Source organism: Nicotiana tabacum, chromosome 2, assembly GCF_000715075.1.
Source record: "Nicotiana tabacum cultivar K326 chromosome 2, ASM71507v2, whole genome shotgun sequence".
In the NCBI taxonomy this organism is placed as follows: Eukaryota; Viridiplantae; Streptophyta; class Magnoliopsida; order Solanales; family Solanaceae; genus Nicotiana; species Nicotiana tabacum.
In genome coordinates, this window is record NC_134081.1 from 73,616,872 (window position 1) to 73,632,191 (window position 15,320).

The 15,320-nt window shown below is 41.5% G+C and overlaps 1 protein-coding gene and 1 non-coding gene across 2 annotated transcripts; one reads left to right on the forward strand and one right to left on the reverse strand.

Annotated features, from left to right (window-relative positions):
- Nucleotides 1-375: 375 nt before the first annotated feature.
- LOC142174284 (small nucleolar RNA R71) lies at nucleotides 376-482 on the reverse strand. The gene has a single exon (XR_012703576.1). It is a non-coding gene; the product is annotated as a small nucleolar RNA R71 (small nucleolar RNA).
- A 3,819-nt stretch (nucleotides 483-4,301) lies between these two features.
- On the forward strand, nucleotides 4,302-4,922 carry LOC107804571 (uncharacterized). The gene has a single exon (XM_016628489.2). The coding sequence runs from the start codon at nucleotides 4,302-4,304 to the stop codon at nucleotides 4,920-4,922; it is 621 nt and encodes a 206-aa protein (XP_016483975.2).
- Nucleotides 4,923-15,320: the final 10,398 nt, after the last annotated feature.

The window sequence follows — 15,320 nt, forward strand, 5'->3', positions numbered from 1 at the left end:
GCCAGCAAACAGAATCCTTGGGGATTATGCTAGACCTGATCGCTTCAACTGTGAATCTAGTGTCAGAAAGCCCCCAGTGGCAGCCAACAACTTTGAAATTAGGACCGGCCTGATTCAAACAATTCAACAACTTGTATCTTCACTGGCGATACAAGTGAAGATCCACAGAGTCATTTAATTGATTTTCTAGAACTTGTGAAAACTACTAAATACAATGGAGTACCTCCTGAAGCTATCAAGTTAAGGCTATTTCCTTTTTCTTTAAAAGGAGATGCTAAGACTTTGTTGTGAAGTTTGCCTCAAGGGTCCATTACGACATAGGACCAGATGACTCAGAAGTTTTTAAACAAATATTTTTCCCCTACTAAAACTACAAAGTTAAGACAAGACATATCTAATTTCTTGCAGACAGACACTGAGTCAGTTTATCAATCTTGGGAAAGATTAAAAGAAATGTAAAGAAAATGCCCGCACCATGACATTCCTGAACATATGCAATTGTACATTTTCTATTACGGGTTAAAACCCTCTGCTAGAAATGTGATAGATGCAGCTGCAGGAGGTTCTGTAATGGGAAAAACCACAGAGGAAGCATTGCAACTGTTGAATGAAATTTCTGAGAACGCTATCCAATGGCCATTCGAGCGTGTAATAATTAAAAAGGCTGCTACGGTAAATCAGGTTGGTGCCTTGAATACACTAACTGTCACGACCTGAAATTTCCCACCGACGAGACCATGAGGGCGCCTAACATTTCACTTGCTAGGCAAGCCAACGTTAGAAAATCGTTAAACCAATTCCTTATTTTCATTCAGTAAATAACAATAATTAACTAAGATGAAATATAATAAGTGCGGAATATCATAAAATTGTATTAATTACTATCACCCGAATCTGGAGTCACAATTCACGAGCATTCTAGAATTTACTGCAAGTAATAGTCTGAAAGAAATAGAACTTTTTGAATGAAAGAAAACAGTAGGACATAAAAGATAGACGGGGACTTCCAGGTCTGGGAATGCCGACATATCTATCTTGAGTCTTCGGAAAGCGGACGAGTAGCAAATATTGATCAACCTGAGCCAGTATCAAAATCTACACAAAAAGTGCAGAGTGCAACATCAGTACAACCGACCCCATGTACTGGTAAGTGTCGAGCCTAATATCGGCGAAGTAGTGACGAGGCTAGGACAAGACTCCCACATATAACCTGAACAATATAATCATGCTAGTGGTAACAACTGTAAGTAAAGGAATAACGCAGAAATAATGGGAAGGGTACATACAGTAGGGGAATACAACATAAAGAGTGAGAATAATGAAAAGACAGAATTAACCAGAAAATCCGTAAACAAATTAAGCAATTAAAACAGCAAAGGGAAAATTGCACGGCATCACCCTTCGTGCTTTTACTCTCAATCTCACCAAATAAATAAATAGAACGGCACGACATCACCCTTCGTGTTTTTACTCTCAACCTCACCCAAATAAGTAAATAGAACGGCACGGCATCACCCTTCGTACTTTTAAACCTCTCATAATATACACGGCATAACCCTTCGTGCTTTACACTCTTCCTCACAATATAAATAATGCATGCACGGTATCACCCTTCTTGCTTTACACTCCTCCTCACAAATCACAGAATCAATAACAACGGATAGATAAGAGTATCACAAAGAAACCAGTATTTCTCCCATAATCAATAGCACAATGTAATCTCAACCTCGAATCAATATTCAAAAATTGCCAAATCTCAGTGAAACCAAATATAAGTCACCCAACATTTCAAATAACCCGCTAAGCATGGATAGTAAAATTTAAGGCTACAAAATAGACAAGAATAGAATTTCACTCGCATGCTATGACTCGACAACGACGCATAGATGCTCGTCACCTCACCTATACATCGCATTTAACAACCAATTACGTAGCAAATGAACACATAATACCTATTCCCCCAAGCCAAAGTTAGACACGGCACTTACCTCGCTTTGAAGGCCACTTAATTCTCAATCACAGCCTTTTCCTTTGGAATTCACCTCTAAACCACTCGTATCTATTAAAAAATGACTCAATAATATCAAATATTGCTAAAGGAATCAATTATATTTCATAATTTAAATTTTCCAAATTTTCCTCCATAAAGTCGAAAAAATCGACCCCGGGCCCCCTTGGTCAAAACCCGAGGTTCAGACCAAAATCCTTTTACCCATTCACCTCGAACCCGAATATGTAATTAGTTTTGGAATCCGACCTCAAATCGAAGTGTAAATCCCCAAATTCCCGAAATCCCTAGTTTCTACCCTAACCCCTAATTCTACCATAAAAACTCTAGATTTTAGGTTGAATTCTAGTAAAATGAAGTAAAAGATTGAAAGAAATGAGTTAAGGAACACTTAGCTATAATTTGGGGAAGAAAATGTCTTTGAAAAATCTCCCTAGGCCTCCTATCCTTTTGAAAACGAGAAGAAAAATGGCTGCAGTCCGAATTAAATGAACTCACTGCCCAGCGACCTTTGCACCTATGGTGCTTTGGTCACACCTGCGCATCCGCACATGCGGACAAGATGTGTGCTTCTGCAAGAAAGGATTGGGCCAACTGGGGCCGCACCTGCGGACAGGGTTCCGCTTCTGCGGTCCCGCTCCTGTGGAGAAAAGTCAGCATCTGCAGAAAAATAAAGTCCAGGCCCGGGTCGCACCTGCGACCAAAGGCTTGCAGTTGCGGGCACACTAGATATGGTGCACCAGCAGCCTTGTTGAGGTTTGAACTCAACTCAAGCATCTCCCGAGTGGCACCCGAGCCGTCGGGGCTCCAAACGAAACATGCACGCAAGTCTAAATATATCATACGAACTTGCTCGTGCGATCAAATCGCCAAAATAACACCTAGAATTACGAATTTAGCACCAAATCAAATGAAATTCTCAAGAACACTTTAAAATTCCTATTTTCTCAACTGGACGTCCGAATCACATCAAATCAACTTTGTTTCTCACCAAATTTCACAGACAGGTCTTAAATATCATAATGAACCTGTACCGGGCTCTTGAACCAAAATACGGACCCGATAATAACAATGCCAAATATCAATCAATTCTTAAAAATAAATAATTTCCAAACTTTTAATTTTCATCAAAAATTCATAACTCAAGCTATAGACCTCTGAATTTTATTCCGAGCATACGCCGAGGTCTCACAATTTGATACAGACCTACCTGAACTGTCAAAGCATGGATCGGGGCTCGTTTACCAAAAAAAATTGACCGAAGTCAACTAAAATCAACTTTTAAGGCCAAAATTCTTATTTTCATTAGTTTCCAACATAAAAGCTTTTCAAAAACCTGACAGGATTTAGTGCACGCAAATCGAGGAGGGTAAAATGAGATTTGTAAGGCTTAAGAGCATAGATTCGAGTTCTAACACATAAGATGACCATTTGGGTCATCACATTAACGCATCAGATTGTTTCTTTGGCACAAAAATTTGAATCTTTTCAGGTGAATACACAACAACCAAACCAATCTGAGGCTTGTGATATGTGTGGAGGAAACCACCAGAACCAAGAATGTCAAGCAACCAATGAAATAGATGAACAGGTTAATGTCATCGATTACAAGCCATATCCTTTTGGGAGTCCAATGGCACAAAAGCATCCAGGATTTCAGTGAAGTAACCCCAATAGTGCAAAAAACTCTCAAATTTTCTAGAATCAACAGGTGCAGGGCCCGCCGGGATACCAGAATCAAAATCGTGGGCAACCGAATTACAGACCTTATCAGTAAGAAGGACCATACCAGCAGAGGCCCCGACAAGTTCATACAATTCTTGATGACCTTTTGTAAAAGTATATTAAGGTCATTGATGAAAAGATGGAAAGCCAAAATTCATCCCTCAAAAATCTGGAAATTCAGTTAAGCCAATTGGTGGCTCTTGTGTCAGAAAAGATTCAGGGTCCCTTACCAAGCAATACAGAGAAAAATTCAAAGGAGCACCTTAAGGCCATCACTTTATGGTCAGGTAAGGAACTTGATGAACTTTATGCAGACAGACAAGAAAAGAACCAGACAGAACAACAGGTAGACAAAGGTAAGAATATTGAAAAACCATCTGAACCATCAAAGGAGAAAGAAATAACGAATAAGGAAGAAAAAATTTCTGAAAAAATGACTGCCCCACCTGTGACAATTCCTTTTCCACAAAAAATGAATCGAGAAAAACTTGATGGTCAATTTGCAAAGTTTTTGGAATTCTTGAAACATATTCATATTAATATTCCTTTCACTAATGCTTTGTTGTAAATGCCTTTATATGCTAAATTTTTAAAAGAAATTTTGTCAAGAAAAAGGAAATTGGAAGAAGTTTCTGTGGTAATGCTTACTGAAAAATGCAGTGCTATACTTCAAAATAAGCTACCACAAAAACTTGGTGATCCTGACAGTTTTACCATTCCATGCACATTGGGAGGAGTATATTTTGAAAAAGCACTTTGTGATTCTGGAGCTTCAATAAATTTGATGCCATTTTCTATCTTTAGAAAATTGGATCTTGGTGAAATGAAGGACATAGGTGTTTCTCTTCAGTTTGCAGATCAAAGTACTAAGAAACCTAAGGGAATAATTAAAAATGTGCTTGTAATAGTAGATAAGTTTGTGTTCCCTGTAGATTTTATAGTGCTTGAAATAAAAGAATGTCCTGATGAACCAATAATTTTGGGTAGACCATTTCTTGCTACAGGAAGTGCAATCATAGATGTTCATCAAGGGCAGCTAATTTTGAGTGTTGATGAAGAAAGAGTCATTTTTTATATGCAAAAGATAATAAGATTTTCAGGAGATGAGGCATCATCTTCATGCTTTTCTATTGACATGATTAGTGATCTTGCAGATGAATTCAAAGATGATCAATTAATTGCTGACTAAATGGAAAGATGTTTGACCAAATCAGGCACTACACAAGATGATGATCCCACAATCAGCAAAGAAGCTGAAAGACTGGAAAACGATTCCAAGGATAAAGAGATGCAATCAGAAGAAGTTCAACCAAAAATTGAACTCAAAGTTCTCCCTTCTCATTTAAAATATGTTTATCTTGAGCAAGAATTATTTCCAGTAATTATTTCATCTTCTTTGACTGCAGAACAAGAAGAAAGACTAATACAAGTCTTAAAAGCACATAAAAGAGCTTTAGGTTGGACTATAGAGGATATCAAAGGGATTAGTCCATCAATTTGTACGCATAGAATCCTCATGGAGGATATCTACAAGACAATAATCCAACCCCAAAGGAGATTGAATCTTGCAATGCAGGAAGTGATGAAAAAGAAGATTGTCAAGCTTTTAGCAGCAGGTATTATTTACCTAATTTCAGACAGCCCTTGGGTAAGTCCAGTTCAGGTAGTACCAAAGAAAGGAGGTATGACAGTTATAAAGAATGAAAATAATGAACTCATACCTACGAGGATTGTTACAGGATGGAGAGTCTGTATTGATTATAGATGTCTCAATGATGCTACCAGAAAAGATCATTTTCCTTTACCATTTATTGATCAAATGTTGGAAAGAATTGCAGGATATGGTTTTTACAGTTTTCATGATGGCTATTCAAGGAATAACCAAATACCAATTACACCCGAAGATCAGGATAAGAAAACTTTCACATGTCCTCACGGAACATATGCCTACAGGAGGATGCCATTTGGTCTGTGCAATGCCCCTGCTACATTTCAGCGTTGCATGTTAGCAATTTTTTCTGACATGACTAAAAAATTTCTTGAAAGTTTTATGGATGATTTTACACTCTTTGGCAAAACATTTGAAGATTGTCTTTGCCACTTGACTTTAGTTCTTAAGAGATGTGAAGAGACAAACTTGATTCTGAATTGGGAAAAATGTCATTTTATAGTTACGGAAGGAATTATTTTAGGACATAAAATCACTACTGATGGAATAGAAGTTGATAAGGCTAAAATTGATCTTATAGAAGGATTACCCCCTCCCACAACTATTAAAGGCATTAGAAGCTTTCTAGGTCATGTAGGTTTGTACAGATGGTTCATAAAGGATTTTTCAAAGATTTCAAAACCTCTAACTAACCTCTTGATGAAAGATGTTAAGTTTGATTTTTCAGGTGATTGTATGATAGCTTTTGACACCCTTAAGGAGAAATTATCAACTGCCCCTGTAGTTGTGTCCCCTGATTGGAGTCAACCTTTTGAAGTTATGTGTGATGTTAGTGATACGACAATCCGAGATATTTTAGGCCAGAGGAAGGATAAGATTTTTCGTTCCATTTACTATGCCAGTAGAACACTAAATGAGGCTCAACTGAATTATGCCACAATAGAAAAAGAGTTACTGGCAGTAGTATTTGCATTTGATAAATTTTGTTCTTATTTGATAGGAACGAAGGTCACTGTTTTTCTGACCATGCAGCATTAAAATACCTCTTAGCAAAAAAGGATGCTTGACCTAGATTGTTGTGATGACCCAAAAGGTCATCTTATATTTTAGAACATGAATTTGCGCTCTTAAGCCTTAAAAATATCATTTTTACCCTCCTTGATTTGCATGCACAGTCCGGGCGTGTTTCTGGAAAACTTTTATGTTGAAAATTGATGAAAATTAAGAATTTTTACTTTAAAAGTTGATTTTAGTTGACTTCGGTCAACATTTCTGGTAAACGTGCCCGAATCCATATTTTGACGGTCCCGGTGAGTCCGTATTAAATTATAGGACCTGGGCGTATGCCCAGAATCGAATTCGAAGGTCCCTAGCTCGAGTTATGAATTGTTGATGAAATTTAAAGTCTGAAAATTAATTGTTTTTAAGAATTGGTTGATGTTTGGCCTTGTTGATACCGGGTCCGTATCTTGATTCCGAAGCTCGGTATAGGTCCAATATAATATTTAAGACTTGTCTGTGAAATTTGGTAAGAAACGGAGTTGATTTGACGTGATTCGGACGTCCAGTTGAGGAGTTAGAAATTTTAAAGTGTTCTTGAGAATTTCATTTGATTTGGTGCTAAATTCGTAGTTCTAGGTGTTATTTTGGCGATTTGATCCCGCGAGCAAGTTTCTATGATATTTTTAGACTTGTATGCATGTTGGTTTGGAGCCCCGAGGGCTCGGGTGAGTTTCGGGTAGGCCACTGGATGTTTTGGACTTTGAAAAATCTAGTTTTCTACAGATTCTGGTGTTCTGGCATGTCCTTCTTCGTGTTCGCGAAGGTCATCTCGCAAACGCGAAGAGTAAACTGTTGAGGCCGGAATTTTCTTCTTCGCGAACGCGAAGGCTTAGTCACGAACGTGAAGCGATGGGGGCATTACCCTTCGCGAACACGACAAGCTCATCGCGAATGCGTAGTGTTAGGCACTGGGGGGAATTAGCATTTCCTTCATCAAGAACACGAGCAATGTCTCGCGAACAGTGTCTCACGAACGTGAAGGCTTGGCAGCCAATGCTCTTCGCAAATGCGATAGTGGCCTCGCGAACGCGATGCACACTATCGCACAGCACTTAAAACAGAATCAAACACGAGTTTAAGCCATTTCTTCAACATTTTTCAAGAACCAATTGGGTAGAGGCAATTTTCAAGAGTCATTTTCTTCCCCAAAGTGTTGGTAAGTGATTCTAAATCATTTTCTTTCAATTACCCATTACATTTTATGAATTATCAACCAAAAATCTAGAATTTTCATGGTAGAATTAGGAGTTAGGGTAGAAACTAGGGATTTCGGAAAATTTGGAAATTTAGACCTCAATTTGAGGTCGGATTCCAAAACTAATTATATATTCGGGCTCAGGGGTGAATGGGTAAAATGATTTTGGTTCGAACTTCGGGTTTTGACCAAGTGGGCCCTGGGTCAATTTTTCAACTTTTTGGAGGAAAATTTGAGAAATCTAGTTTATGTAATATAATTGATTCCTTTTGCAACATTTGATAATATTGAATCATTTTAGAATAGATACGAGTGGTTTGGAGGTGAATTCCAAAGAAAAAGCTGTGATTGAGAATTAAGTGGCCTTCGGAGCGAGGTAAGTTTTGTGTCTAACCCTGACTTGAGGGAATTAGGAACCTTAGACTATTTCCTATGTGAAATTCATGTGAGCGGCATATATGTGAGGTGACGAGTACTTATGCGCCGCCAAATTACCTGTTTTTCCATGTTTCTTCCATTTTACTTACATTGTCTCTTCCTATGCCTAATTGTTATGTGTTTATACTAGTGTTGTTAAATTGATCGTTCTTATTATGTTTACGGATTTTCTGGTGATAATTGAGTATGATTGATATTGTGGAACCAAATATTGAAGTAAGGCTTGTACTTGTTATTCTATCTCCCTGTTGTTATTTATGCATATCATTATGGTAAGGGAGAGTGTTAATGCACGAAGGGTGATGTCGTGCCATATTGTGAGTGTTAATGCCCGAAGGGTGATGCCGTGTCATATTGTGAGTGTTAATGCACTAAGGGTGATGTCGTGCCATATTGTGAGTGTTAATGCACGAAGGGTGATGTCGTTCCATATTGTTAGTGTTAATGCACGAAGGGTGATGTTGTGCCATTTCTATTGATTTTATGGTGAGATTGAGAGTAAAAGCATGAAGAGTGATGCCGTGCATTTTTCCTTTACTGTATTCGTGTTCCTGTTGATTCATAATATGTTGATTGATCCAGTTATCATTCTGTTGTAGTTCTTTATCTCGTATTTCCCCCAACATACTTTCCCCTCCTGATATCTCCTGACTAATTCTTCATTACTGTTATTTGTATATACATTGTTAAACTGTACAGGTTGATTTGTAGGTGCCTTGCCTTAGCCTCCTCACTACTTCATCAAGGTTAGGCTCAACATTTAACAGTACATGGGGTCGGTTGTGCTGATACTGTACTCTGCACTTTCTGTGCAGATTTTGGTACCAGCTCGGGTTGATCGAGATTTTTGCTATTGAACCACTATCGAGAGACTCAATGTAGATCTGTCATCGTTCACAGACCTTGAAGTCCCAGTCTATCTTTTTGTTCTACTATTTCTTTCATTCAGACTGTTGTATTTCTTTCAGACTATTACTTGTAGTAAATTCTAGAATGCTCGTGAATTGTGACTCCAGATCCGGGTGGTAGTAATTGATACAGTCTTTATATTATTCTGCACTTTATTATATTTCATCTTGGCTAATTATTGTTATTTACCAAATGGAAATAAGGATTTGGTTTAATAATTCTCTAACGTTGGCTTTACTAGCAAGTGAAATGTTAGGCGCCATCACGGTCCGGACGGTGGGAATTTCGGGTCGTGACAAATTGGTATCAGAGCCCTAGGTTACATAGGTCTCACGAGTCACGAGCAAGCTTAGTAGAGTCTGAAGGATCGGTACGGAGACGTATGTACTTATCTCTAAGAGGCTATAAAGTTTAGGAACAAATTTCACTTCTATTCTCCTCTGTCGTGCGATGTTGTTTTCTCAATACTGATTGAACTCTTCTAATCGTATTCTCTCGCAGAAGACGAGAACACGTACCGCTTTGTCAGTTGAGCAGCAGCCATAGCCTCTAGTGGAAAATCCTACGAGGGGCATAGGTCGAGACAGAGGCCGTGCCATAGGCCGACGTAAGGGCAGGGCTCAGCCCAAAGCCCGAGCAGCAGCCCCAGCAGTGGAGCCTCAGATAGATCTTGATGAGGCGATTCCATCTCAGACTATTCCTGCCGGACCAGCTTAGGTTCTGGAGGGGTTCATTGCCACCCCAATACTTCAGGATGCTTTGGTCTGTTTGGTGGGCATTATGGTGAGTGTGGCCTAGACTGGCACATTTCCCATGGCACCAGCAGTCTCTCAGGCTGGAGGAGGGGCTCAGACTCCCATTACTCCCTGCTCCGGAGCAGATAGCTCCCCAGTATTAGGCTCCAGAAGCTCATCCAGTCAGAGTAGTTCAGCCGGTTATTAGGCCACAGACCGGTGATGGGTCAGCTATGTCTTCTGAGACATTGTGGAGATTGGACAGGTTTACAAATCTCGTCCCAGTACACTTCAGTAGTGCTCCTTTGGAGGATCCTCAGGAGTATCTTGACAGTTTTCATGAGGTTCTACGGAACATGGGTATAGTGGAGACCAATGGGGTCAACTTTGTTGCATTTCAGATGACTGGTTCCGCCAAGAAATGGTGGAGAGATTATTTGTTGACCAGACCAGCTGGGTCGCCTGCTCTTACTTTGGACCAGTTCTCTCAGCTCTTCATAGAGAAGTTTCTGCCTATCACATTGAGAGAGGAGTGTCGTCGTCAGTTTGAGCGTCTCCAATAGGGCAGTATAACTGTTACTTAGTATGAGACCCATTTTGTGGATTTGTCCCATCATGCTATTCTTTTGCTTTCCACCGAGAGAGAGAGAGGGTGAGGAGGTTTATTGACGGACTTGCTCAGCCTATCAGATTGCAGATGGCTAAGGAGACTTGGAGTGAGATTTCTTTCCAGGCGGCTGCTAATGTCGCCAGACGAGTCGAGATGGTTCTTACTCAGGGAGTCAGGGGTCTGACAAGAGACCTCGTTATTCCGGTGAGTTCAACGGTGCCCCATCTAGAGGCAGCAGTACTTTTGGTAGAGGCCACCCTCCCAGGCCATTTCATTCAGCACTCCAGGCATCCCATAATGCCTCAGGTGGTCGTGGTCCTCATATGTCTTATTACGACCAGCTAGCCTACAGTGCACCACCAGTACGTTTTAGTGCACCTCCACTCCAGAGCTATCAGGGTGGTTATTCAGTCGACAAGGTCAGTTTCAGGGTCAACAGTCACAACAACCGAGGTTATGTTATACTTGTGGTGATCCGAGGAACATTGCTAGATTTTTCCCTCGGGCAACGGGCATCTCACAGTATCAGAGTTTACGTGCTATGGTTCCGGCACCAGCTGTTGCACCACCTGCTCAGCTAGCCAGAGGCAGGGGTCAGGCAGCTAGGGGTAGAGGCCAGACTATTAGAGGTGGAGGTTCGTAAAGAGGTGGAAACCATCCAGCTAGATGTCGTCCCAGGGATGTAGTTCAGGGTGGTGGGGCCAAGCTCCGGTGTTATGCTTTTCCAGCCAGGCCTGAGGCTGAGTCATCTAACGATGTTATCATAGTTATTGTTTCAGTTTGCAGTAGAGATGCTTCAGTTCTATTTGATTCGAGGTCTACTTACTCCTATGTGTCATCCTATTTTGCTTCATATTTGGTTGTGCCCCGTGATTCTTTGAGTGCTCCTGTGCATGTGTCCACACCAGTGGGGGATGCTATTATTGTAGATCATATTTATCATTCGTGTGTGGTCACCATTGGGAGTCTTGAGACTCGTGTAGATCTTCTACTTCTCGATATGGTTGATTTTGATGTCATACTGGGTATGGATTGGCTGTCACCTTATCATGCTATATTAGATTGTCACGCCAAGACGGTGACCTTAGCCTTCCAGGGGTTGCCTTGATTAAAGTGGAGAGGGACTCTTGGCCATTCTGCCAGAAGGGTTATCTCTTATGTGAAGGATCGGCATATGGTCGAGAAGGGGTATCTATACTATTTGGCTTATGTCCGCGATTCTAGTGCGGAGGTTCCTTCCATGGATTCAGTGCCAGTTGTTCGTGAGTTTCCAAAGGTATTTCCTGCAGACCTGTCGGGGATGCCACCTGACAGGGATATTGAGTTCTGCATTGACTTGGCTTCGGGCATTCAGCGCATTTCCATTCCTCCATACCGTATGGCTCTGCTAGAGTTGAAAGAATTGAAGGAACAGTTGCAAGATTTTCTTGATAAGGGCTTCATTAGACCTAGTGTCTCGCCATGGGGTGCATCTGTGTTGTTTGTAAAGAAGAAAGATGGATCGTTGAGGATATGTATAGATTATCGGCAGTTGAACAAATTCACCATCAAGAACAAGTATCTATTGCCGAGGATTGATGATTTATTTGATCAGCTTCAGGGTGACAAGGTGTTTTCGAACATTGATTTGAGATCCGGCATCCGATGTTCCCAAGACAGCTTTTCGAACTCAGTATGGACATTATGAATTTCTAGTGATGTCATTTGGGCTAACCAATGCCCCAGCAGCATTCATGGATTTGATGAATCGAGTGTTCAAGCCCTACTTGGATTCCTTTGTGATTGTGTTTATTGATGATATCTTGGTTTACTCCCACAGCCGAGAGCAGCATGAGCAGCACCTTCGGATCGTTCTTCAGACTCTGAGAGACAACCAGTTATATGATAAGTTCTCAAAATGCGAGTTTTGGTTGAGTTCACTTGCTTCCTTGGGTCACGTTGTATCAGCAGAGGGTATTCAGGTGGATCCTAAAAAGATTAAGGTAGTTCAAAACTGGCCTAGACCCACATCAGCTACTGAGATCCATAGTTTCTTGGAATTGGAAGGTTATTACCGTCGGTTTGTGGAGGGATTTTCATCCATAGCATCCCCGTTGACCAGGTTGACCCAGAAGGGTGGCCCATTCAGGTGGTCAGACGAGTGTGAGGCGAGCTTCCAGAATCTCAAGACAACTTTGACTACGGCACCGGTATTAGTGTTACCCACAGGTTTAGGATTTATATAGTATATTGTGATGCATCCCATATTGATCTGGGTGCGGTATTGATGTAGGGTGGCAAGGTTATTGAATATGCTTCGCGGCAGCTAAAGGTTCACGAGAAGAATTACCTTGTTCATGATCTAGAGCTGACAGCCATTGTTCACGTGCTGAAGATTTGGACGTACTATCTTTACGTCGGGCTATGTGAGTTATTCACGGATCATCGGAGCTTGCAATATTTATTCAAGCAGAAGGAACTCAATTTGAGGCAAAGAGAAGGTGGTTGGAGCTATTGAAAGACTGTGATATCACCATATTATATCATCCTGGGAAGGCCAATGTGATGGTCCGATGCTTTGAGTATAAAATCAGCTAGTATGGGTAGCCTTGCATATATTCTAGTTGGTAAGAGACTGCTCGCATTGGATGTTCAGGCCTTGGCCAACGAGTTCGTGTGGTTGGATATTTCCAAGCCCAGTCGTGTTCTAGCTTGTACAATTGCTCGCTCTTCTTTGTTTGAGTGCATCAGAGATCGGTAGGGTGGCGATCCTCATTTACTTGTCCTTAGAGACATAGTGCGACACGGTGGTGCCAAGCAGGTTGGTGTTGGAGATGACGGAGTTTTGAGGATGCAGGGTCGTATTTGTGTGCCTAATGTGGATGGACTTCGAGAGTTGATTGTTAAGGAAGCCCACAGTTCCCGGTATTCTATTCATCTGGGCGCCGCCAAGATGTATCAAGACTTGCGGAAGCATTATTGGTGGAGGAGGATGAAGAAAGACATTGCTGCATATGTAGCTCGGTGTCTAAATTTTCAGCAAGTAAAGTACGAGCATCAGAGACCTTGTGGTTTTCTTCAGAAGATAGAGATTCCTGAGTGGAAGTGGGAGCGTATCAATATGGATTTTGTTGTTGGACTTCCACGGACTCAGAGGAAGTTCGATGCAGTTTAGGTCATTGTGGACAGGCTCACCAAGTCAGCGCACTTCATTCCTGTGGCAGTTACCTATTCTTTGAAGTGGTTGGCAGAGATTTACATTCGTGAGATCGTCCGTCTTCATGGGGTGCCCGTGTATATCATTTCTGATCGAGGTACACAGTTCACCTCGCACTTTTGGAGATCAGTACGGCATGAGTTGGGCACACGAGTTGAGTTGAGCATAGTATTTCATCCTCAGACGGACGGACAGTCTGAGCGCACTATTCAGATCTTGGAGGATATGCTCCGCGCATGTGTTATAGACTTTGGAGGATCGAGGGATCAGTTATTTCCCCTTGCAGAGTTCACCTATAACAACAGCTACCAGTCAAGCATTCATATGGCTCCCTATGAGGCATTATATGGTAGGCGGTGTCGGTCACCTGTTGGATGGTTCGAGCTAGGAGAGGCTCGATTGTTGGGCACAGACTTAGTACATGATGCCTTGGATAAGGTCAAAATTATCCAGGATCGACTTCGCACAGCTCAGTCCAGGCAGAAGAGTTATGCAGATCGCAGAGTTCGTGTTATTGCATTCATGGTCGGTGAGAGAGTGTTACTTCGCCTTAAGGGTGTAATGAGGTTCGTAAAGAGGTGGAAACCATCCAGCTAGATGTCGTCCCAGGGATGTAGTTCAGGGTGGTGGGGCCAAGCTCCGGTGTTATGCTTTTCCAGCCAGGCCTGAGGCTGAGTCATCTAACGATGTTATCATAGTTATTGTTTCAGTTTGCAGTAGAGATGCTTCAGTTCTATTTGATTCGAGGTCTACTTACTCCTATGTGTCATCCTATTTTGCTTCATATTTGGTTGTGCCCCGTGATTCTTTGAGTGCTCCTGTGCATGTGTCCACACCAGTGGGGGATGCTATTATTGTAGATCATATTTATCATTCGTGTGTGGTCACCATTGGGAGTCTTGAGACTCGTGTAGAACTTCTACTTCTTGATATGGTTGATTTTGATGTCATACTGGGTATGAATTGGCTGTCACCTTATCATGCTATATTAGATTGTCACGCCAAGACGGTGACCTTAGCCTTCCAGGGGTCGCCTTGATTAAAGTGGAGAGGGACTCTTGGCCATTCTGCCAGCAGGGTTATCTCTTATGTAAAGGATCGGCATATGGTCGAGAAGGGGTGTCTATCCTATTTGGCTTATGTCCGCGATTCTAGTGCGGAGGTTCCTTCCATGGATTCAGTGCCAGTTGTTCGTGAGTTTCCAGAGGTGTTTCCTGTAGACCTGTCGGGGATGCCACCTGACAGGGATATTGATTTCTGCATTGACTTGGCTGCGGGCATTCAGCCCATTTCCATTGCTCCATACCGTATGGCTCCGCCAGAGTTGAAAGAATTGAAGGAACAGTTGCAAGATTTGTTTGATAAGGGCTTCATTAGACCTAGTGTCTCGCCATGGGGTACACCTATGTTGTTTGTAAAGAAGAAAGATGGATCGATGAGGATATGTATAGATTATCGGCAGTTGAACAAAGTCACCATCAAGAACAAGTATCCATTGCCGAGGATTGATGATTTATTTGATCAGCTTCAGGGCAACAAGGTGTTTTCAAACATTGATTTGAGATCTGGCATCCAATGTTCCTAAGACAGCTTTTCAGACTCAGTATGGACATTATGAATTTATAGTGATGTCATTTGGGCTAACTAATGCCCCAGCAGCATTCATGGATTTGATTAATCGAGTGTTCAAGCCCTACTTGGATTCCTTTGTGATTGTGTTTATTGATGATATCTTGGTTTACTCCCACAGCCGAGAGCAGCATGAGCTGCACCT